This window comes from Hemicordylus capensis, chromosome 1 (assembly GCF_027244095.1).
Source record: "Hemicordylus capensis ecotype Gifberg chromosome 1, rHemCap1.1.pri, whole genome shotgun sequence".
NCBI lineage: Eukaryota > Metazoa > Chordata > Lepidosauria > Squamata > Cordylidae > Hemicordylus > Hemicordylus capensis.
In genome coordinates this window covers 15316562-15340311 of record NC_069657.1, presented here as the reverse complement: position 1 = coordinate 15340311, position 23750 = coordinate 15316562, and the positions used below count along the sequence as shown (strand labels likewise).

Here is a 23750-nt window from a genome sequence, read left to right as displayed (position 1 = left end):
GCCGGATTCGCTCTAAGTTTGTTATCCCTCATCCAGCCCATTACTGACTCCAGGCAGGCATTTAGGGAGGTTATGCCCTCTTCCAATGATGCTGACATGGAGAAATAGATTTGGGTGTCATCAGCATACTGATAGCACCCTGCACCAAATCTCCTGATGATCTCTCCCAGCGGTTTCATGTAGATGTTAAACACCATCGGAGACAATACAGAGCCCTGAGGGACACCATACAAAAGTTGAGATTTTGAAGAACAACAGTCTCCAAGGGACACCATCTGGAACCTGCCCGAGAAGCAGGAACGAAACCACTGCAGAGCAGTGCCTCTCACTCCCAACCCGTCAGATGCCCCAGAAGGATACTATGGTCCATAGTATCAAAAGTCGCCAAGAGGTCCAAAAGGACCAACAGAGTCACACTTCCTCTGTCAATTCCCAGTTGAAGATAATCCATCAGGCCCACCAAGGCAGTCTCCACCCCATAGCCAGTCCGGAAGCCAGTTTGAAATGGGTCTAGATAATCAGTTTCCTCCAAGAATGTCTGGAGCTGGGAGGCCACCATCCTCTCAATTACCTTGCCCAGCCATGGAAGGTTGGGGACAGGCCTGTCGTTACTAAGCTCTGAGGGATCCAAAGTAGGTTTCTTCAGAAGCGGTCTAATAATTGCCTCCTTAAGACTAGAAGGCATCCTATCTTCCCTCAGAGATGCATTTATAATCTCTACCAGGCCTTCTACAACAACCTCCCTGCCAGATAGTATAAGCCATGTCGGGCAAGGGTCAAGAGGACAGGTGGTAGGCCGCACCATTCTAATCAGCTTGTCCACATCCTCAGGAGTCACAAACTGGAAGTGATCCAACCTAACTTGGAAGTTAAGGACTTTGCGCTGTCTCTTGTCTCAGACAGTGGAGGACAGACTAGTGAGTCAGAGGGCTAGAGGGTCAAGACATTGATTGGTCATCCCTTCTCTACTGCTCTGACACTATCCTTTTGAAATGTAGATTGGTACTCTTAGGGATTAACTTCCTTCCTCTCTTCCCTACCTGTCCTTCTACCTTGCTACATAACAAGCTCCTCTCCCTGCACCATGTGTGCAGAGAAGATGCAGAATCCATCTGCATCCAGCTAGATAGATAGATTAGAGATCCTAACTCCTCACTTTCCTATCTAGAATGGAGTTCCTTAATAAATGCCTTATATATTGATTTGAAACTATGAATTGGCTCCAAGTTACTTTACTCTCAGCATACACGCATGCCTAAGTAAATTCCGCTGTGTTGTGCCTCTGTGCACTCTGCTATAATGAAAAAGGGATTCTCTTACCACAGAGAATTCCCAACACTAACCACATAAGAGGAGTCGCTGGATACCTCCACATTAGACACGGAAGTAATTGTGGAGACGGAATCTAAGTCTAAGTCGGCCCAAATACGAGAGATTTTGTCCACAAAGAAGTTATTAAACACATCACAGCGGGTAATAGATGGTTCCAGATTCTGATTCAAGGGAGAAGGGGCACATACTAATCCTCTCAAAACCCTGGTCAACTCCACCGGATATGAACTTGCGGGTGCAAGACGGGCAGAAAAGGATCGCTTATTTGCTGCACATATTGCCTGAGCGTAGGTCTTCAAATGTGCTCTGTGTTGCAGTCATTGTGACATTGCAGGTCATACACTTGATCTGGTCTTTCACTCTGATCAGGGTGGTGTTCTGTGGGTGGGGAATCCTGTGATTTCCCCATTGTCATGGACGGGTCACCATCTGGTTAAGGTTGGACTCACAGTCACACCCCGCCTTCGCAGGGGCAAGGGACCAATTAGGATGGTCCGCCTGAGGTTATAGGATCCCATAGGATTCCAAGAAGCCTTGGAAAGATTTAGTGTTGGCTCTGCCTGCGATCCTGTTGATGCCCTGGTGGAGAACTGGAACAGCAAACTCACTGGGGCGGTAGACATGACCGCTTTTTAACCTTTTCTGTTGTCATTTATTTTTGTTTTGTTGTAAACGAACAACAACGATTTATATACCACTTTTCAACAGAAGTTTCCAAAGCGGTTTACATAGAGAAATAATAAATAAATAAGATGGATCCCTGTCCCCAAAGGGCTCACAATCTAAAAAGAAACATAAGATAGACACCCGCAACAGTCACTGGAGATACTGTGCTGGGGGTGGAGAGGGCCAGTTACTCTCCCTCTGCTAAATAAAGAGAATCACCACATTAACCGCCTTGGGGTTATCTTTTTAACGAAAGGCGGTATATAAATGCAAAAATAAATAAAATAAAATAAAATAAATTAAAAGGTGCCTCTTTGCCCAGTTAAACCACCCAGAGAGGCAAGTTTTGGGCGGTATAGACATATGTCAAATAAATAAATAAATAGATAGATAGATAGATAGATTTAAAACAACAACAACAACCCTTGTTTAAAGAAACCTCATTCACTCACTCCTGTACCCCAGAACAAGCAGAAGAAACCAGTGCAGCCAGGTAGACAGGAGACTCGTCCAGACTCCCAAGAGCCAGGCCAACCTCTTAGTTCCTTCCTGGCCAGGAAATGGGCTGGGTGAGACCATGGAGCTATGCACACAACTCTTCGGGAGGGTGGGTGGTGGGGAAGGAGGCTTCAAAACCTTCCCTTGCCCCCAGACGACCCTGTGAACATTGCTTGGAGAGTGGAGCACTGCGCCCTTTGAGCAACACTGTGCCAAGCAGTGCAGAGCTCCGGAGGCCAGGACACGTTGTCCTGGCCTCCAGGTATCCCACAAAGCACTGCACGGCGAGAGCGGTGCATTGGGGGATTCTCCCATCAGATGGGTGCTCTAGGCACCCATCTCTGTGTCTCCTCGGGCTGCATGCAACCCAAGGAGACACATGATAGGGATGTGCAAACTGGTTCAAACTAGAACCGGGTTCAGATCAAACAATTCTGGTTCAAACGGTTCAAGCTTGAGCCAGACCAGCCCTCCGAAAAGGGGGGCCAGTCCGAGCTCAAGCCGAACCAGGCTCAGTTCAAATTGAACCGGTTCTAGTGCTTGCAAAGGGGAATCTGGTAAGGATTCCCTTTTACAATCACCGGGGTAACCCTACAGGGTTGGAAAAAGGGCAGGTAGGGGGGCAGATGGCTTCTTGGTGGGTGTTGGACCGGTGGTGGCTCCCCTAGGCCCTGCTGACAGCCCACCACCATCCCCGAGCCACGGCACATGAGGTATCATCCCGCCTACCCCTCGCCCTTTTTTAATGCCATAGGGTTCCCCGGTGCTTGTATAGGGGAATCATTACTGGATTCCCTTTTGCAAGCACTTAAAACAGGGCCGAACTGGTTTTACCTGGTTCGAGGCACAAACAGAACCACTGGGCGGTTCATTAGAACTGGTATGTGGACCGGGCGAGTTTGGTTCAAATTCGAAATGAACCACCTGGAGCAGTTCCCTGCACACCCCTAACACACAATCCCGGAAGCCAGGCTAAGAGAGCCCTTGCTCCTTTAACGTTGACTAAGAGCCGGGCTTAAATGTAAGGTTTGGCTGGGCAGGAGCACGGAGATCCGTGCAGACCCTGGCACTCCACACGAGCAGCCTAGCCCAGACTAGGCTGCCCTCGCCTGGCCTAGGCTGCTCAAGAGAACAGCCTCTGTGTGTCACAGGTGCAGGGTCATCACCCCTGCAGATTTCAGCTGCTCTGGGACTGACCTCTCTGCTCACCGCCATCTTTCCTGCCACATGGTCTCTTCGACAGGAAGAGAAAACTAGCCTGGAAAGGAGACTGGAAAGTTTGACTTAATCCAAAAAGACAGTAGACCCGTTTACATGACTGGGTAGGAGCGCCCAGCCTGGGTGGGAGCGTCAGGCGTGCTCCCGATTGGCAGTCATGTGCTTGCAAACATTTAAGGTAGGAGGAGGAAATAGTGATCATGTGCAAGGCAGCAGCTGGGAAGGACGGCTTTTTCTTCTACCTCAATAAAACATCAGGGACGGAATCTGGTTACTGTGAGCTCCTCCTACCCAGCGGCTGCCTGATGCACAATCACCCTCCCGTCCTCCTACCTTAATGTTTGCAAGCACACGGCCACCAATCTTCTAATCAAGCTGGGCGGACCTCCTACCTTGCTGTCAGTTGTGTGAATGAGCCTAGTATTTCCCCAAGAGGAATCTGGCCCATTTCCTGAATAAGTCTGAACATGTCGAGCAAGCTTCATTAATACACTAATAACATTAATTACCTGACCTCTATAAGTACTTAATGCAGTGTTGTTGAACTACTATGCCCCTCGTCTCTAGGCCGCTGTGGCTGGGGATGATGCCAGTTTTAGTCCAACATTATTTGGGGACCCAACGCTGAGAACCCCTGGTTTAGGCTGCAGGCACTGGGCCAATGAGAAATCAGAACACTGCCTAGCCTGCTGCCCTTACTGAGCCTCTGAGGAATCAGTATTTGGATCTTCCAAATATTACATCTGGAAAATACACCTGATTTTACAAACAGAAAGGAAAATCTTATATCATTCAATGTTACTTTAATAGCCATAAATATATTACAGAACCTTTATACCTGGGGTAGGTGTCTTTGTTGTTCACTTCAATGACATGGCTGATCCCAGCTGCGAGTGCAAAAAGAGCCTCAGTCCCACTCCAGTTCAGGTACTACAATCCACGCCGGACAGGTCCACACTCAAGTCTTGCAATGCATAGAATCTTGTTCAATAAACAGAGCAACACAAACATCCTGTTTCTAAGCATTTTTGCTGGTGTATGTGACTGAGTGGCAGATACATTCCATTCTAAACTATCCTTTCCCCTTCCTGGTTTTAGGAATGGGCCATTAAACTTGTGGAACTTTTGTTTTTTTCCTAGAAGAAGGTCTCCTGACAGGAGTCAGATGCAAAACAGTAGCTCAGGGGAGCAGATGCACACTACAAATTAAGGGGAAAGGTGTCTCCAAGCATATGCTCAGCCCAGGAGTTCATTTTCAGTTCTTGAACAGAGCTCATAGTCCTTTCACAAAAATATCCACTCTGATTCCTCTCCAAGCTTTCTTCATTTCAGCATTCTAGTTATGGAGGAGCCTTGCTGATGTTATTCCTAAACCATTGGGAGTCAGAATCCCTTGTGGATCTACTGCAAATTACCCAGAGATCTTCCAGTTGATCCAATTTTGCCTTTTGCCACTCCACTGCTTCAAACTCATGAAAAGTCAAGGGGAGGAGGCCGCCTCCTAAATACATGGGTCCTGATGCAGCTGTTGTCATGGGCAACTAGCACAGGCAACCCTCCAATGAGACCTGGTGAGGCGGTAGCCTCAGGTGGCAGATTGTAAGAGGTGGCAAAGTCCCAACATTGTTTCACTGTCTGCCACCAATTCTCAGGCTCGTTTTCTCCTCATGGCCGCTGCTGCTAATTTCCCCATACCCCTTGCAGGGGGCAGCAAATGAAGCAGCAGGAAGTGCAGGTTTGCACTTCCTGTTGCTTGGTTGCCCACCTGCTTCCTTTTCAAAAAGTAGGAGAGGTGGAGAAATTAGTAGCAGTTACAAGAGGAGAGACTGAGCTGCTGCTGCTGCCACCCTCCTCAGGCATGGAAGGGAGGGGTTGAGGGAGAGGGGTAGGGAGGGGGAACTGCTCTCCAGTATGTTATGTTTGCTGGGGACAAAGAACGGGCATGGCTGAGGGTTTCAGGGGCAAGAGGAACTGTTCCCCAGAATGCTCCACATACTAGGAACTAGAGACCTATCTAGGGTTGGGGAGAAACTGGGAAGAATTGCTTCCTGCTGTGTTCTCTGAAGGGAAATGGCTCAGCAGGGGTTGTGGGGCTGAAAGTAGCTGCTGGTGCATTCCATGCACCATGGGATGGTGGGAGCAATAGCTTACCTGCTACCTCGGGTGCCAATTCAGCTTTGGCCTGGCAACTAGCTCTGTGTTCCAGCTAGTTGGCTTGGGCATGGATGTGCACCCCTATTTGGATCAAGAGACCCAGCCAATTCTATGGAACAAATATTGTAAGTAATATAAGTATCATGATGCAAAATGGGCTCTAGATTTGCATCTGCATTGGCAACACACATGGAAGAATACTTGCGTGCACAGATCTGTGAATTGGGGTATTTGTTCCCAGTCGGAAACCTCCTATTCATGTTGGTGCATGCAAGGTCCGGTCTAATTATGAAAGAAGAGTGCTTCATCTCCTTGGAAAGTCATTCCTAAGCCAGGGGTTCCCGACCTGTGGTCCTCCAGATGTTGCTGAACTGAAACTCCTATCATCCTCAGCCACAATTTAGTGGCCACAGGTTGGGAACCACTATTCTAAGGGTTCTACAAAAGCTCAGAATTGCAATGCAGATAATATTTCTTCTTCTTTTTAAACCATCAGTTCCAATGTGTCTTGTTCATTCTCCCTTTTAACTCTGGATGACCTGCATAATTTTAGTGACTCACATACTGCACAGTTCACCATTGTTCTAAAGGAAATGCTCCCTTGCAGCGGTGTTCTACCAAAAAATATGCTGCCGTTGCTTGCACACAAACAGTAGACTTTGAGACTCCTAAGCACCAAATCCCCATTTGAGCAATGCAACTCCTATTGGGAATCACATCATTGCTCCAGCGATGATGCTGTGCTAAGGAGCCACAGACGGTGGTGTGTGTGTGTGTGTGTGTAAGCAATGGTGGCAAGTTTCTTCAGTAGAGCTTTGCTGAGCGGGGGCATCTCCCTTAGACTTGACAGTGGACTGCACAGTATCTGAGCCATTCTGCTCCTGCTCATCTGCTTTTAACAGCAGCCTCACTTACAGAAATTCAGCAGGTGAGGCTTCTGTTGGTATGGAGACAAGGATTACACCTGTGATCTAATTGACATGAGGCCAAACTCAGTCCGATGTAGGGGTTCAATCTTTTTCAAAAAGTAGCTACAGAAGGGAATTGGACTGGGACCACAATACAAGAGAGTGATCTCACCCTTTACACCCTTACCAATTCTTTAAAATTGCCTCTCTAACCAGGGGCAGACTTTTCATGAGGCTAGGTGAGATGGTTGCCTCAAGCAGCAAATTACTGAGATGCCAATGGAGCAGCAGCAAGATGCCCACCGCTGCCTCACTGACTTCTCTCTGCTACTCCCCACCACCTGAGCAGTTCTTCATCTCCTCTGAGATTGCTTCTTCCCTTGCCACTGGGTTGATAATTAGAAGGGGGAGGAAGCGGAAGATGAAATGAGGGAAGGGCATAGAGTACAGTAGATGCTCGACAGAGCAGGCGTAGGCAACCTTGGCACTCCAGCTGTTGTTGAATTACAATGCCAACAGTAACTTGTTGCTGGGGATGTTGTAGTTCAACAACAGCTGAAGAGCCAAGGTCACCTACCCCTGCTCTACAGAGCATCTACAGTCCTCCATGGCAGGGACATTAGAGTACTGTGGATGCTTCAGAGAGAGTTTGCAGTACTCTATGCTCTTTCCTCATTTCCTCTTCCGCTTATTCTTCAGAGAGACGAAGAGACTTTCCTCATTTCCTCTGTTTCTTTGGACGAGGAGGAGGAGACGGAGGAGGGGCAAAGCAGCAGTGGTGAGGGTCCATGCATGCAGGTGTGTGATTAAATCATGTGGGCATGGCAACAGCCAATGTCGCTTGAAAAAGGAAAGGAAAAGGGAAATCTTGGACCATCACTGCCCCCAAAGCTGCTTTTAGCCATAGGTTTTCCCATCTGTAGCCAATAGCTTCTTCAGGATAGAGGTGTAATTTGGACCGAGGCCATATTGCAGGAGGAAAGAGTTGGAAACCCCTTGATCGAGATCAGCCTCCCACTTCTCCAGTTGCTTTTTGTAACAGGGAGCTTCAATCATGGAACTCACTGACACGTTTTGTTTGGCCCTTAGTTACGCTTTACAAACTGACAATAAAGATAATAATAAATAATAAATTAACTTGTAATTGGTTAATGGTTAGATCAAGAGTTTCCAACCTTGGGTCCCCAGATGTTGTTAGACTACAACTCCCAAAGGCCATTGTGGCTGGGGATGATGGGAGTTATAGTCCAAAGGGTACTATGACAAATACCCAAAAGAGGTGAAAAGGAAGTGAAATTGACTTAAAAAAAAACAGAATAGCATGAAAAGAATCTAAAACAAACAATCTCTAAGAAAAACAGAATGGGAGTTATAGTCCAACAACAGCTGGGGACTCGAGGCTGGGAGCCCATGAGTTAGTTTGTTCAAATATAAACCTTTTTAATTGACCAAAAAGCCATCCTTTTGGCCGTTGTGTCCGAGGATGATGAGAGTTGTAGTCCAACAACATCTGGGGGCTCAAGTTTGAAGATCCTTGGACTCGGAATACTTTAGTTAGGTGACGGCCAACTAGAACAATTTAGTTCCAGCGGGTAAAATGGATGGATGGGCAAAGCTATAGGCCTTCCTATTTCTACCACACAGAACAAGCCATTAGCACGTGGCACCATGCAGCAAAGGGCTCCCATTCTTACTTCCCTTTTTTAAAACATACAAGATATAGTCATTTCACCAACATGCAAAATTAAACGAATCACGGACATGGCAAATATCCCAGTGATTAACAGCCTTCTAAGCCTTTCATGCCGAGTTCGCATATATCGTGACCTTTATAACACTTCTTATGGCATTAATACTGGATTACTGGCAGGGCTGGAACAAATAATTTTGACACCTGAGGCAGAAAAATCCAAATGACCCCTTCTGGGGGTAGCAACCTAATGACATAAATAACCAATCATTTGTGCCCTTTTCCGGGACTCAAAGGTTGCCTCGCTCAGGGCCGGGCTGCAATGACCATGGAGCACCTATCATAGAAAGCTGTTCTGTTTATTTTGCTCAAAAGCCATTTCATTGACGAGCTGCTCAATGGACGACTGGATGGCTGCTTTCACAAGTGACGTGGCTGTCTCAACCAGAAGCACCTCGTATTGCTCCGAAGAACGGTGCTCCTGATCATTTGAGCTGAAGGGCAGCGGAACCTGGGGACACGTTTTCCCTTCCTTCTGGTGCCCATGGCCCCCTGTCCCAGAATTGGGGCCTTTACTTGATTTCTTACTCCCTTTCTGTTTGCTGGTTTGTGGGAATGTGAAAGGTTCACAAATATGGCTGGGTTCTTCTTCATCCTGGAATTCTTCTGCTTCGGTGATAGTTATCACTATGCCCACTCCAGGCATAGCAAACATATTCCCTTCAGATTTCACTTCCTCGCCAGAAATGTCTGGCGCGCTTGAAGCCTCCTCTTCAAGTGCAGATGGGCTAGAATGTAGCATGACCTCCACAGAGTTACCTTCCTTGGCACCATTGATGTCTCCCACAATGCTAATCTCCCCTCCATCTTTTTCCAACTCGGTCTCTGCAACTTTGGCATCTTCGACTTTGAAAACTGTGTGTTCTATTCCTGGCAGCTCCTGAAGAAAGAGAGGGCCGATCTCAAGCTGAAGATCAACTCTCTTGTTCTCCACATCTTCAGGATCTCCATAGAGGCTTCCGTGATGCAGCTGAAAGATTTGCTTTTCCTCTTCTGTTTCAAGTACTGCTTCAGAACGCCTGATTTCTGAGTGAGTAATGAAGCCTGTGTATTGATCAGGATCTGGTCTCATTTCAACCACAAATGTATTTTCTCCGGGAGAAATAACCATGTCTCCAATGTTCTTCATAACGCTACTGTCACCCTCTTTCTCCTCAGGGGCTCTGGGAGGGGACTGTTCGTTGCTCAAGGAATCCACCAGCACCACGTTCTCTGGTTCACTGTTAGCTTTGTTGTTCAAAATGCTAGTTGTTTCTTCGGCTTTCTCACCATGATCTACCTCCTCTATTATATCAGAATAACCAGACCTCTTCTTGCTTCTGGAAAACCTCAGGCAGGGAATTTTAAGGCCAGAACTGGTTTGTTCCTTAGGAAAACATGGCAGGCCAGAAACATCTGCATTCGTCTCCAGCTGCACTTGGGAACTGAACCGAGTTTGCTTCTTTAGGGCTGATTTTGACCGTTTTCTCGATGTCACAAGGCGCTTGAGAGCCAGCCAGGCTCCTCCTGATGTCCAAGATGGACTCGAAAGCTCTGCTTCAGTGTGTACAGTGCTGGATTGGTGGTTTTTATGCTTCAGGCTTAGTGAATCTGATTCAAGGCCCTTGTCTTCCTCCATTACCTTTTCGCAAGACTTCTTCCTTTTCTTAAAACAAAAAACTGAGGCCTTTTTGGCTGGGCTCACATTTGGAAGGAAGGTTTTTGATGCATTTGAAGTTTCCGATGGCCGTATACTTTCCACCTGTATTTCTTTAGCTGTATCCCCCATACTTTAAGCTAGCATCAACATTTCTGAAAATTAAATTATATTCCTTTGCTAATGTCTCAGATGAAAGCCAGGCTTAGGGCAGATCCACACCACAAATATATCCATTTTAAACTAGTTTAACCGGCATTCACCCCCACTGAATCCTGGGAATTGTCATTTGGTGAGAGCACTGACAATTCTTAGGGATCTCTAAGCTTTCCCAACAGAACCACAGTTCCCAGGGTTCCTTGGGGAGAGGGCATCACTGTTAAACCAGTTTACATCTGCAATGCTGATGTCATACAATTTCAACACGCTGTCTTTTTGGAACGTTTTCTCATAACAACAGGATAGGTGCAGGGCTTATTTAAATTTCTTTTCAAATGTTTTCTGGTGGATTTCTTAAGACAGTTAAACCTGATGACTGGGAGCATCAACCTGAATCATCTCTTGATGCCATGGCGATCCTCTTTCATCAGAAGTTTGGCACTTTAATTGTTTTAAATAGATTTCCGATCAGCGCAGAAACTGACCCTGTTCCATTAATGATGGCCTAGGAGACAGGATCCACTTGTAAATATTGTATAGCTTACTGATCCAGGAATTTGCTTGAAAGCACGACTAAAGACAACATCTCAAGAGACTTTGACTGCAGACTGCTACGAGGAGAAGCTTTCCCATGTTCTTTTGTGTTTGGTTTTTATTGCCTCTCAATTCATTTTCCAATTAGTGCTGCTTATGTTATAAAACATGACAACTTGCTTCATTGACGTGATTGCTTTGTGGGCATCTGCAGAGGAAAAGGAAAAGAAAGAAAAGGAGAAGCAGCATGCTAAATCTGCCCACACAATTACTCTTTCAAAGAATGCCACTGCCTTACTTTAAAAAATGTGTTTTATTTTTTATTCCACCATCTTTATCCGTGGGGTGCAGCATTAGGTTTGGTGATGGAAATCCCCCTCCCACGAGGAAGCACATTCAAACTTGACTTTGAAAGCATGGCTTACACAAATGCAAATGCTCCTATTTTAACCTTTTAGCCATCTATGACAACTTGATGCGAATAGACTTGTTTGAAGAGCTGCTGCATATTTCTTGATTTTACTGTTTTCATGATAAGCGTGCAATACTTTTTTGTGAGCCAATTTTATTTTATATTAAGAAACCATGTGCATGTTAAATTGAAGTATAAAAAGGGAAATTAGTTTGTGGTTTGTAAAACAAATAACCCAGTTCTGTATCTAACATTCTAACCACGTCTTCTGCATTGGTCTATACAGGAGACCCTCTTTATTCGCAAGGATTCCGTTCTCACTAATAAGTGTGAATACGGAAACTGCGAATAAAGAAAACTTACCCCTATGGGAATCCAGGTTAGGTTCCTTAAGTTTTTTTAAAAGGCCAAAAAAGTGGGTGAGGGGAGTAGAAATAAGAGGCACAAAGCACAGTACCTTGCCCTCTAGGTCTTCAGCTCTCCAGCAAGGCCATCCAAAACCCCAAATTCCTTCAAATATTTGGCAAACATTCACCATTTTTTTTTAAAAAAGCTATGAAATGGCTCTGCGCTTCAAAATGGTGGCTGGAAATGACACCAGAAGTCGTTTCTAGCCACTCAGGAACCACAGATGGGAGAAATTTGCCTATATTTTTGGTTGTAAGCCACCCAGAGATGGAAGTTTAGGGTGGCATACAAACTTGAGAAACAAACAAACAAACAAACAAACAAACAAACAAACAAACAAACAATATCTTCTGCCGTGGATGAAGAAACTGGATCTCTAAGACCCATCCGTGAATACAGGAAACCGTGATCTGCAAATAACACAGGTCTCTCCTGTAATGACATTTCTGCCACCTTAGGCATTTCTGGTCTTAATGCGGTCCTTTCAAACCTGTTACCCACCAAACCGAACACAGCCTTCTAGCAGGGTTGCACAATCATAGGCTTTAATCTGGCTGTAGGGTTCTTGCAACTTCCTTCTCAGTATCTCTGTGCAAAGGAATAAAATCTCAGAATGAGGGCACTGAAGCAAAGAAGCGAGCTCTTTCCACCCGGATCCACCCTGAAGCTTCCAGCTTCCCAAAGAATGAAATAAGGCTTATGTGAAACAATAACCTATTCAGACATTATGTTGTACGAGTGTACAGATGATTGTACATGTTTTTGTGTGGATGACTGTACCTGTGTTCATGTTAAAAGTGAACCTGGGTACAGGTCCCTCACAAAGCTTGGTACAGATAAGAAGTGTACTGTTGTATTTGTGTTCAGCATTAAGATGTGAATAACTGTATCTGTGCACAGGTCTGTACCTGTGTACACTGATCACTCATGCAAGGGTTGAACATAATGTGTGAATAGGATTACACTGTATATCAAAGGTGTTAATAAAATTGGTATGAACGGCATTGCTTGGCAGTGCCGGATCTCAGCACAGACTAAGTAAGCTACAGCTTAGGGCCTCACAGTACAAGGGGCCTCTGAATTTATTTATTTTTTAAAGACTAAATTTCAAGCTTTACACAATGTATTTTCATTTAAAGGTATTTCTAATGCAAATAGGCTTATTGTAAGGTAACTAATTTTTGTTAATTATTCATTTTTTGTTGCATCTTTGCCAAGTAAAAATAAAGCTTTATTATTCTTGTTCTCTTTGTCTTTTTTATTAGAATATAGGGTTTCGGCAACCTTTACTTTACTTTACTTTAATGCTGTGAGGCCTTTTAAGCTTGGCATAGCTTAGAGCCTCAGTAGCTTAGAGCTCAGTAGCAAGCCTGGTGGATAAGCTCAGTAGCTTATCCACCAAGCTTGCTTCCTTCCTTCCTTCCTTCCTCCTTTTCGTTCTTTCTTGTTAAATTTATATACCACCTTTCATTGAAACAATCCTAAGGTGGTTTACAGCAAAATTTAAAAACAAGATTATAAAAAAGACACAATTAAAATATTCAGCTAAAAATATATTTAAAAATCTGATTAAAAATGTAAAACACAAAGCAAGGTACTCCTGACCTTGGACGAGAAGACTCCCAAGGTCCCTTCCAGCTCTAGGATTAGAGGGGTTTGTTGCATATTAAAATAAAGTGGATGGTGGCAGCCTAATGCGGATCCCTTACAGTCAAGGATTCACCCCAGTGAACTCTGCGCCCACTGCCCCCCCCCCGGCTCTGGCTGGAGCGATGACATTGCCCTATCTTGGAAGTGCCAGGGAGTGAACCTGGGGTCTTCTGCACGTAAAGCAGAAACTCTTCCACTAAGCGACGGCCCCTAAGGGGAATATCTTAAGAACCTAAGAATGGCCCTGCTGGATCAGGCACAAGGCCCATCTAGTCCAGCATCCTGTTTCACACAGTGGCCCACTAGATGCTTCTGAGAAGCCCACAGGCAGGAGTTGAGGGCATGCCCTCTCTCCTGCTTTTACTCCCCTGCAACTGACACTCAGAGGCATCCTTCCTCTGAAGCAGGAGGTGGCCTATAGCCCTCCGGCTAAAGCCGTTGATAGACCTCTCCTCCGTGAAGTTACCCAAACCCCTCTTAAAGCCATCCAGGTTGTTGACTGCCACCACATCTTGTGGCAGAGAATTCCACAAGTTCATTATGCTTTGTGTGAAAAAGTACCTCCGTCTGTTGGTCCTAAATCTCCTGGAAATCAATTTCATGGGATGACCACTGGTTCTGGTGTTACGTGAGAGGGAGAAGAATTTCTCTCTCTCCACTTTCTCCACACCATGCATGATTTTATAGACCTCTATCATGTCTCCCCGCAGTCGTCTTTTTTCTAATCTAAATAGCCTCAGGTGTTGTAGTCTTGCCTCATAAGAAAGGTGCTCTAGGCCCCTGATCATCTTGGTTGTCCTCTTCTGTACCTTCTCCAGTTCAACAATGTCCTTTTTAAGATGTGGTGACCAGAATTGTATGAAGTACTTCAAGTGTGGTCACACCATCGTTTTGTATAAGGGCATTATAATATTAGCCATTTTATTTTCAATCCCCTTCCTAAGGATCTCTAGCATGGAATTGGCCTTTTTCATAGCTGCCGCACATTGAGTTGACACTTTCAACGAGCTGTCCAACTATCTTACAGCGCTCATATGCAGTTCCCCATCTAAATGCAAACCAAGGCAGATCCTGCTTAGCAAAGGGGACAATTCATGCTTGCTGATGCAAAACCAGCTCTCATCCCTTAAGAACATAAGAACAGCCCTGCTGGATCAGACCCAAGACCCATCTAGTCCAGCATCTTGTTTCACACAGTGGCCCACCAGATGCTGCTGGAGCCACAGGCAGGAGCCGAGGGCATGCCCTCTCTCCTGCTGTTACTCCCCTGCAACTGGTACTCAGAGGTATCCTGCCTTTGAAGCTGGAGGTGGCCTACAGCCCTCCAACTAGTAGCCGATGATAGACGTCTCCTCCATGGAGTAATCCAAACCCCTTTTAAAGCCATCCAGGTTGTTAGTTGTCACCACATCTTGTGGCAGAGAATTCCACAAGCTGATTATGCATTGTATAAGAACAGTCACGCTTTCTGGGATTGTTGTGAGGATAAGCTGAGGGGAACCTTGTATGCTGCCCTGAACGCCTGGCAGGAATGGTGGGCTAAAAAGGTGGCAAGTAAAATTGTGGAGAGATGTTTCCCTGGATGTTATTCAGGCACACTCTTTAAAGCAGAAAGTACTGTAGATTACACAAAAGATAAATTATATTTTATGAGGGATGCTTATTTATAGTCTTGGTTTGCCTTTCCATAGCAACTGCAGCATGAATCATTAAGCACATGCAATGCACCCATTCAGTAGATCTTTGGGTAATATCTACGCATGATGCCTTTCAGCCAGGGGTGCCAATTCAGGCTTTGCCTGGGGGCGTGTGGGGAAAGAGGTTTCGGGACAAGGCCGGGAGTCACTGCAAAATGCAAATGCTGCTCTACCATTTTGATTCATTTTAAATTAAATTCCACAATGGCAGTGTCTTTTGAGAGGCTTTGGTGTAATTCCACGCTTCGAAAAAGAGTGGTCGGCATATGGCGCAAAGTTCAATATGCGTTGTAATGCAACATGCACGCCACTGCTCAAATATACATGTGCACAAATGCAAAAATCACACAAATAGTTGTGTGATGATACAGTCATTCTTTCCAGTGGCTGTACTATCGCGCAACTCCGCGTGGGCAAAGAAGAACACACCTGTGCAACTGCATGCACATTGCGTTATAAATGCTGTGGTATTGTGACAGGCCTGCTTAGTCTTGTGAGCCACCCTGGGGACCTTTTTGCTTTAACTGAAGGGTGCACATAAGCTTCGAATAAGTAAATCAGAAGAAGAGCACCCCACTATCCATGTCCCTGGAAAGTCACTGCCAGTCACAGCAGGAAATGCTGGCCTAGTCAGATCAACAGTCTATAAACAGTCTATAATTCCGGGCCCAATTCAGAGACTTGCGTTTTGGGCAGTATATAAATGTGTTAAATAAAGTAAATAAGTGCTGGTTTTAACCTTTAAAGCCCTAAATGGCTTGGGACCAGGTTACCTGAGAGAGCGCCTTGCCCCATATGTCCCAACCTGAACCTTAAGATCTTCTTTGGAGGCCCTCCTCCAGGTGCCCCTGCCAAACAAGGTAAGCTGAGGTGGCTACTAAGGAGAGGGCCTTTTTGGTGGTTGCAACCTCACTGGGGAGGCTAGTCCAAACCCCAGTGAGGTTTGCCTGGCTTCCACTTTGTTCTTTTAGATGCCAGGTAAAGACCTTTTTGTTCACTAATGCCTTTTAAATTTTACATTCTTAACATTATTTGATGTGTTTGTAACTGATTTTTAAAAAATGTTTTGTTTTGTTTTTTAAATTTTAAATTGTATTTTCTTTCCCTGCCTTTTTGGGTCTGTTATGATATAATGTGTTCTTTTAATCTCATGTTTTAATGCTGTGTTGTAAGACGCCCAGAGGACAATTTGTTATGTGGCAGCTAACAAATAAAGATTATTATTATTGTTGTTGTTGTTTATGAGATCATAGGTTGGGAAGTAAATGTAAAGGTGTGCCATCGAGTCAGTGTCGACTCCTGGCACCCACAGAGCCCTGTGGTTGTCTTTGGTAGAATGCAGGAGGGGTTTACCAGTGCCATCTCCCACACAGTATGAGATGATGCCTTTCAGCATCTTCCTATATCGCTGCTGCCCGATATAGGTGTTTCCCATAGTCCGGGAAACCTACCAGCGAGGATTTGAACCAGTGAAGTAACCCATCAAAATGTCTCCCCTCCCTTCAGTCAACACAAGATCTGGCTGGGCTCCCCGTGACTACCAATTACTGGTACTACATAAATACTAGTTGTTATTTCTACAGATTGCATTGCCTACATTGGCAAATTTCCTGCACTAGTAGACAAATCACAAGAGGGAGAGATGGGGTAGCAGTGGAGATCTTTAGTCTTCTATAAAATATTCTTATGTTGAGTCAAACCTTAGATCCATTGAGCTCCACTGTCTCTATGCTGAATAATGGTGGCTCTTCAGAGTTTCTGGAGATGACTGAGATTGGACCTGGACTCTCCATGTGCAGAGCACATGCACTGAGCTACAGCCCTATCCCAGGATGCCATTTGATGCATTTGCAAACAGGAATTTGAATCCTCTCCAGGGAAGCGCGCAGGGGTGGGAACCATCACATATTGACAGCTGCACCTTAGGGACATAGGAAGCTCCTGCCTTCTACTGAGTCAGACCATTGGTCCATTTAGTTCAGTATTGTCTAGACAGACTGGCAGTGGCTTCTCCAAGTATTTGCATTTGAATGGGAGACTACTTGTGAGCACTGCAAGATATCCCGCTTAGGGGATGGGGCTACTCTGGGAAGAGCATCTCTATGTTTGCATGCAGAAGGTTCCAAGTTCCCTCCCTGGCAGCATCTCCAAGATAGGGCTGAGAGAGACTCCTGCCTGCAGCCTTGGAAAAGCCGCTGCCAGTCTGTGTAGACAATCCTGAGCTAGATGGAACGACGATCTGACTCGGAAGAAGGCAGCTTCCTATGGTCCTATGTCAGATCTGTACACACATACAGTTATTCACACATTACGTTGAACGCACGTATAACAGTACACTACTTCCCATCTGTATCCTGCATTTTAGGGGACTTCAGGTTCCCTTTTAAAATCAGCACAGGTGCAGACATTTACAGACATAAACATGTATGTGTGCACAGAACCTGGATGCATGTATTTAAGAGAACGTTTTCTTCGTCATGAACCCCATCACCTACTGAGATCATCAGGAGAGGTCCGTCTGCATTTGCCTCCGGCTCATCTCCTGGCTACTCGGGGATGGGCCTTCTCCGTTGCTGCCCAAAGGCTTTGGAATGTGCTCCTTGCTGAAATAAGAGCCTCCTCATCTTTGACAATTAAAAAAAAAAAAACCTTTAAAGATGCAGCTGTTCACCCAGGCTTTTAATTAAATACTGTTTTTAACAGTTTTAACATTGTTTCAAAACACTGTTTAATTTTTTAAAAATTGTAATGTTTTAACTTGTTTGCTGTCATTTATTTTAACTAATGTTTTAATTTTGTCTGCCGTATTTATTTTGCTTTGTTGTAAACTACCCAGAAACATAAGTTTTGGGCGGTATAAAAATATGGTAAATAAATAAATAAATAATGAATAATAAATGTACAACAATATCTGAATAAGGCTAAAGTGCAACAGCTGGTTTGCCACTGTGTCTGAATTAAGGTACATGCTCTGATGTATATGCAGGTCCCTGTGGTTACTGGAGGCCCTTCTCTGCTGTCTTGTTCAGTAAAGATAGACCGATATACAATTATGACACATAATCTACAGAACAAACTAGACAGCTAGATAGATCACATGGGTGACACTCCAAGCAAGAATCAATACATTCCTAGGTGCCGCTGTAAATTCTCCTTCTAACAGCCACACACTGGATTTTCCTACAAAGAGAAGCTCCAGGGAGAGGAGAGCTGGTCTTGTGGTAGCAAGCATGACTTGTCCCCTTAGCTAAGCAGGGACCGCCCTGGTTGCATATGAATGGGAGACTAGAAGTGTGAGCACTGCAAGATATTCCCCTCAGGGGATGAAGCCGCTCTGGGAAGAGCAGAAGGTTTCAAGTTCCCTCCCTGGCAGCATCTCCAAGATAGAGCTGAGAGAGATTCCTGCCTGTAACCTTGGAGAAGCTGCTGCTAGTCTGAGAAGACAATACTGAGCTAGATGGACCGATGGTCTGACTCAGTATATGGCAGCTTCCTATGTTCCAGGGTGTGGAAAGCAAGAAAGAAAAAGCAAGATTGGCTTTCATGCATGCCCTCAGCTTGGCATACATACCACTTGACTTTGTTGCATATGATGAGCATACTCTTAGGAACATAGGAAACTGCCATATACTGAGTCAGACCATTGGTCGGTCTAGCTCAGTACTGTCTACACAGACTGGCAGCGGCTTCTCCAAGGTTGCAAGCAGGAATCTTTCTCAGCCTTTTCTTGGAGATGCCAGAGTAGGAACTTGGAACCTTCTGCATGCAAGCAGGCAGATGCCGATCCTTCCCAGTGCGGATCCTTCCCCTAAGGGGAATATCTTACAGTGCGCATGCATGTAGTCTGCCATTCATGTACAAACCAGGGTGGACCTTGCTGCGCAAAGGGGAGAAGTTGTGCTTGCTACCACAAGACCAACCCTCCTCCTTTCTCTCAGCTCTCCTTCTTAACTGGCAGCGGAATACGTGAACTTGGAGGTGAAATAAAGAGAGATGCATGTTTCACCTGCGGTGCTAAATCTGAGATGACCTGGTTCACACAGGCATGTCATGAATGAACATTGTAGTCAGCAAGTGCTGAATGTGCCTGTATGAACCAGCCCTCATTGGCAGAGACGTCAAAAATGGTAAAAGTATTTCCAACCCCACCAGATTACTAGCCTCATTTTCTTTACACCACTTGCTTGAAACATGGGACATGGAGTCTACCCCAAAATGACAGCCAACAACCCCGTAGAGAGCAAATCAAGCCACTGAATGCAGACAAATAGGAGTTCCCCACTCACACCCTTGCAGAAACCTTGGATTGTGGGAAGGGGGATTTGCAGGAATGCCTCAGGGGTTGCTAGGTCTGTTTCACCTAATGAAAGCAATCAGAAAGCCCTATTCAGATACCATGCTGCTCAAGCATACAGACGCTTGTACAGGCATACTTGCTTTTGTGTGAATGACTGTACCAGTGTTCTGTTCTCTCTAATTTTTTTCATCTCTGTGCGGAATGAGTTTTGTTCTGGGCGGCAGTATCAAGGCAGCGTGTGCACACCTGCATTCAGAGTGGGGCCTTCCTGATTCAGCCTGCATGGGATCTAAAATGAACTGAGCGGACATAAAAAATTATGTGAGCGCGCACACATGTGCACGCCTTACAGGGAACACTGGTCTGTACATGTGTCCATTTTAAAAGTGAACCTGGGTACTGGCCCCTTAAAATAAAGGTGCAGATGAGAAATGCACTGCTCTACCTATGTTCAGTATAATGTGTGAACAACTGTACCTGTGTACACCGTACACTCATACAAGTGCTGACCATAATGTGTGAATAGGGCTAATATAATTCACATAATGTGTGAACAGAGTTGATTAAACATACAATTTTTAACACAGTAATCAATTAAATCAGCATGCATCTGTATATGAATACACAAATAGTTTTGAAGAACTCTTTTTCTTTTTTAGATGATGCGCATGGGTGTGGCAACAGGCCTCATCGTAGGCATTCCTTCCTGTGAGGGAGAGAAAGGGGTGGATGGCACCTTTTCAAATGGGTGCCTGCTCAATTTTTGTTTAAAAAAAATTAAAATCTGAAAGCCGGCTGATCAACTGGGAGCACATTTTCCCCCATCTAATTGATGAAGGAACTCAACGGGTTGCAGCCCGAATTCTTGCAAAATGCAAGCTGTATTTACATGGGTACATGTTTATATTATACTGAAGAAGTGTAGCCTTCTTCTGTTACTGAACAAGGGGGCACAAGTGTCTGTGGGCCCCTGAGGGAGGAGATCATCAAGCTAGAGGACAGCTTGCTCTTTGCTCTTCACTGTTGATGTTGCAAGAAGAGAGGTGGCTGTCGTAGGTGTGTGTGTTTAAAATATGTTTCTGAGTCAGTGGAATGTGTGAGTGCAAGTGGGAAAGTGTCTGCGCGTATGAAGAGTGTGTGATATTATTTGCATAGAAGCAAAAAAAAGATCATGCCAAGGCAAGGGTGTCTCCAGGGTTGGGCGGGGGGGGGGGGGAAGGATCCCCTCAGTAAAGCAGTTGCCCCCTTATTTGTTTTTCAGAAATCTAACATGTGAGAGACAGAGCTTGCCCACTCAGACATGCACTTTCCTCCTTCCATGCCTCCCTCTTCCCCCCCATCCCGCTACTGCCACAGCCAAAAACATGTTTTTAGTTCTTCTGCAGAAAAGACAGAGGGAGAAGGAAAAGAAAGTGGCAGGAGGAGGGGCGGTCGGCCACCCAGGGACCATTTTGGCTACTTGTCCCAGGGCCCACTCCAACCTCGCTTCACCTCTGAACTGCATTAAGGATTGCAAACAATGCTACAAACACCACAGGCTTTGCCAGCCTGAATGCCACCCAAAACATGGGTCCAGATTCCAGAAGATAGCTACCATGCTTCACTTCTGCATTAGTCCAAAAGAGGGATAGCCCAGGTACCTTGAAAAGCAGCTGCCTTGACTTCTGATTGATTGATTGACTGATTAAGTGCCGTCAAGTCGGTGTCCACTCTTAGCGACCACAGAGATAGATTCTCTCCAGGATAATCTGTCTTCCACTTGGCCTTTAAGGTCTCTCAGTGGTGCATTCTGGGGGTGGGGGGGACCCCAAGTCCTGCTGTTTAGACCTTATGCTGGTCCCACAACTGCACCTGTTCTATAATGGATATCCACAGGGACTAAGGCAGTGTTAGGAACCAAGGAAGCTGAGCTGCCTTCTACCGAGTCAGACCATTGGCCGTCCATCTAGCTTCAACGTCCCAGTGGGCCAGAACCAGCCACGACCTGCTGCGTGGGGGCCAAGGTCAATTTTCAGCACATTAATCATTACCTTAAAGTCATCATTAAAAATATTAAGGAAAGCAGTTTTAGTGACCGGTCAATCCCTCCCCCCATTAAGGGACCCATGATTTTAAACCAAGGATAATGGCCAGAAAACAGGCCTTATTCCTGTCGAGTCAGTGGGACTCCTGGAATGCGTGCCAGACCAAAATTAATGCTCAATCCTCTTCCCTCCCCTCCCTAAATTGCTGTCGCGTTCAGGCTGCAATCATAGGCATGCCAACTGGGTACACTATCTTTCCAAGTAAACATGCAAAGGATGGTTCTGTAAGGCCGTTTCCAGCTCCTATGATGCTGCAGCATACCTGGGGGCCAGTTAAAAAGTCCTCACGGGCCAGATCCGCCCCCCCACCCCGGGCCTTATGCTGTGCAGGGCTGCTCTACACAGCCTGGTAGACTGTGTACAGACTGTTCTACCCAGGGGCGGCCCCCATCAACCCTAAGTAAGGTAGGGACCCGCTTACTGGATGAGGACCAGCACTTGTGGAGGTCTTTGCCCCTGCCCCCCAATCCACGGCCACAGAGAGGTAACCCTGGCATTGGGCAAAATAGTCTTGGGGACCTTTCCCTCCTCCAGCGCCTTAAATGCTGCCAGTCTGAATCAATACACTGGGCGCCCTCCGTTGTGGGACCCCTGGAGGAGTTCCCACCGACCACTCCATCCCAGTCGCCCTCCCCATCACTTAAGTCAAACTGGCTCCCCAAGAAGCACTTTATCCACCTTGCCCTATTCACACCCAGGGGTGGACTTTCCCCGGGTGTTTCGGGCTGTACACTTCCGTTGCTGTTGGCCGCCTTGCAATCGGCGACGAGAAAGGCGGGCTATCATCCCTCAATATTATATAAAGCATCTTACGCGACTTCAGCCCACGTTGAGAGTACAGCATTCGGGATGGATTGGCGACCCGTCCAAGATGAATGGACGGCTGGACGCCGCGGCGTCTCTGTGCTAGGGGAGACACACTCTCACACACAAGCGGGCAGGGGGCGCAGAGCGCCCGGGCACGTTCGTCCTTGTGCAGCAGCGGGGGCTCCACTGACAGCAGAGCAGCCCTCACCCGCCTTCTCTCGCCTGCCCCCTCCCGCACGCCCACCCTTCTCCTCCCGGTCCCCCGTCTCTTTCTACACGCCCCCCTAGCCACGCCACACAGCTCCCACCCCGGGCTGCATCCATCCAGCCTGCGTGCCCTCGGATTGCACCGGCCTCGCTCCCTGGTGCTGCGCACCCCTCTCCAGGCGCTGAACGCATCCCCTTTCCCGATTGCCCGGCGGCTGCACGACGCTCTCCGGCGCGTGCAACCTTCCCGTGAGAATCTGCCTCCTCGGATCGCTCCCCGAGCTCCCTCCAGGGAAGAGGGGGAGCGTCCCTCCGCTCATCCGTGCATCAGCCCGGGGGAAGGAGGACCGCGAAGGGCTGGCCTCCAGCACCCGCTCCCCCGAGGGGGCCCTCTCGCCGCCGGCCCTGCTGCGCTCACCTTGCGCCCCAGCGGCTCCGTCGGCACTCGGGACGGCGGCAGAGGCAGCCGCGCCCCCCGCCTGCCTGCTCCTGTCGCCGCGGCTCCCGCGCTCCTGCCGCTGCTGTGCGCCTGGCTTGCCTGCCGCGGCGCTGAGATCCGCCCACCCGGCGACGAGGGGAAGGAGAGGAGGAGGGAGGGAGCCCTGCCCGCCTGCTGCTGGCGCCCTTGCCACGGCCAAAGCCAGGCGCCCCCCGCCGCGGGAAGAGCGCACCGGCGGCGCGCACGCCAGCCAGGCTTCTTCTCCGCGCGGCCCCTGCTCCGGAATAACTCCCCACCACCACGCTGGCTTCCAGGATCGCCGCCCTCGGTGGCGTGGGCCCTTGGCGGGGAGAGAAGGGCATTCACACACCGCCGGACGCTGCTGCTGCTGCTGCTTCAGGCGTCTTCTGGGCGGGAGTCCCGCTCCCCGAACATGCTTCCCACCACACCCGCCTCAAGTCAAGGACGCACTTGCCTGCACGCCAGCGAGACTATATACTCCAGGGGTGGAGACGGAGTTCGTTCACACGCGCCACGCGTGTTGCCTGCTGCTGCTTTGATGCACCCATTCGTTTTAGAGGGCGTGAAAGCGATACGTGTCGTTTCAGGTCAGCGAGGGATGAGCATGCATGTGTGAACCAGGGGAATGGGATTTGCGACCGCCGCTCCGCGGAGCTGTGTGACCACCAGCCTCTTGCTCTTTGTGTGCCTGGGTGTGCCTTCACACCGAATTCTCCCAAAGCCCTTCTTGAAGCTCTCTCTCCACCCTGTGAAACCTGGAGAGTCTAGGAAAATCGATGTTTAAGGGCGGGTTCCCACGTGCATCATTCCGTGATTGCAGCAACCCTGACTTGCTCATGCGCTTGGGTCAACCCACAAATCAAGCACCACACA

At 47.1% G+C, this 23750-nt stretch overlaps 1 protein-coding gene across 7 annotated transcripts; it reads right to left on the bottom strand.

The window, feature by feature from the left end:
* Positions 1-1958: 1958 nt before the first annotated feature.
* On the bottom strand, positions 1959-23244 carry AKAP5 (A-kinase anchoring protein 5). 7 transcript variants are annotated; one of them, XM_053284309.1, is made up of 4 exons: positions 22836-22976; positions 20960-21306; positions 17518-17646; positions 1959-11063 (listed from the first exon to the last, which is right to left on the bottom strand). In XM_053284309.1, exon 4 carries the CDS (start codon positions 10292-10294, stop codon positions 8807-8809), a length of 1488 nt encoding a protein of 495 aa, XP_053140284.1. In that variant the 5' UTR covers positions 10295-11063; positions 17518-17646; positions 20960-21306; positions 22836-22976; the 3' UTR covers positions 1959-8806. The 7 variants fall into 7 exon arrangements, 6 of the variants coding, with proteins under 6 accessions (XP_053140284.1, XP_053140283.1, XP_053140285.1 ...); XM_053284308.1 differs by lacking the exon at positions 17518-17646; XM_053284310.1 differs by lacking the exons at positions 17518-17646; positions 22836-22976 and adding an exon at positions 22217-22370.
* Between the last annotated feature and the right edge of the window lie 506 nt (positions 23245-23750).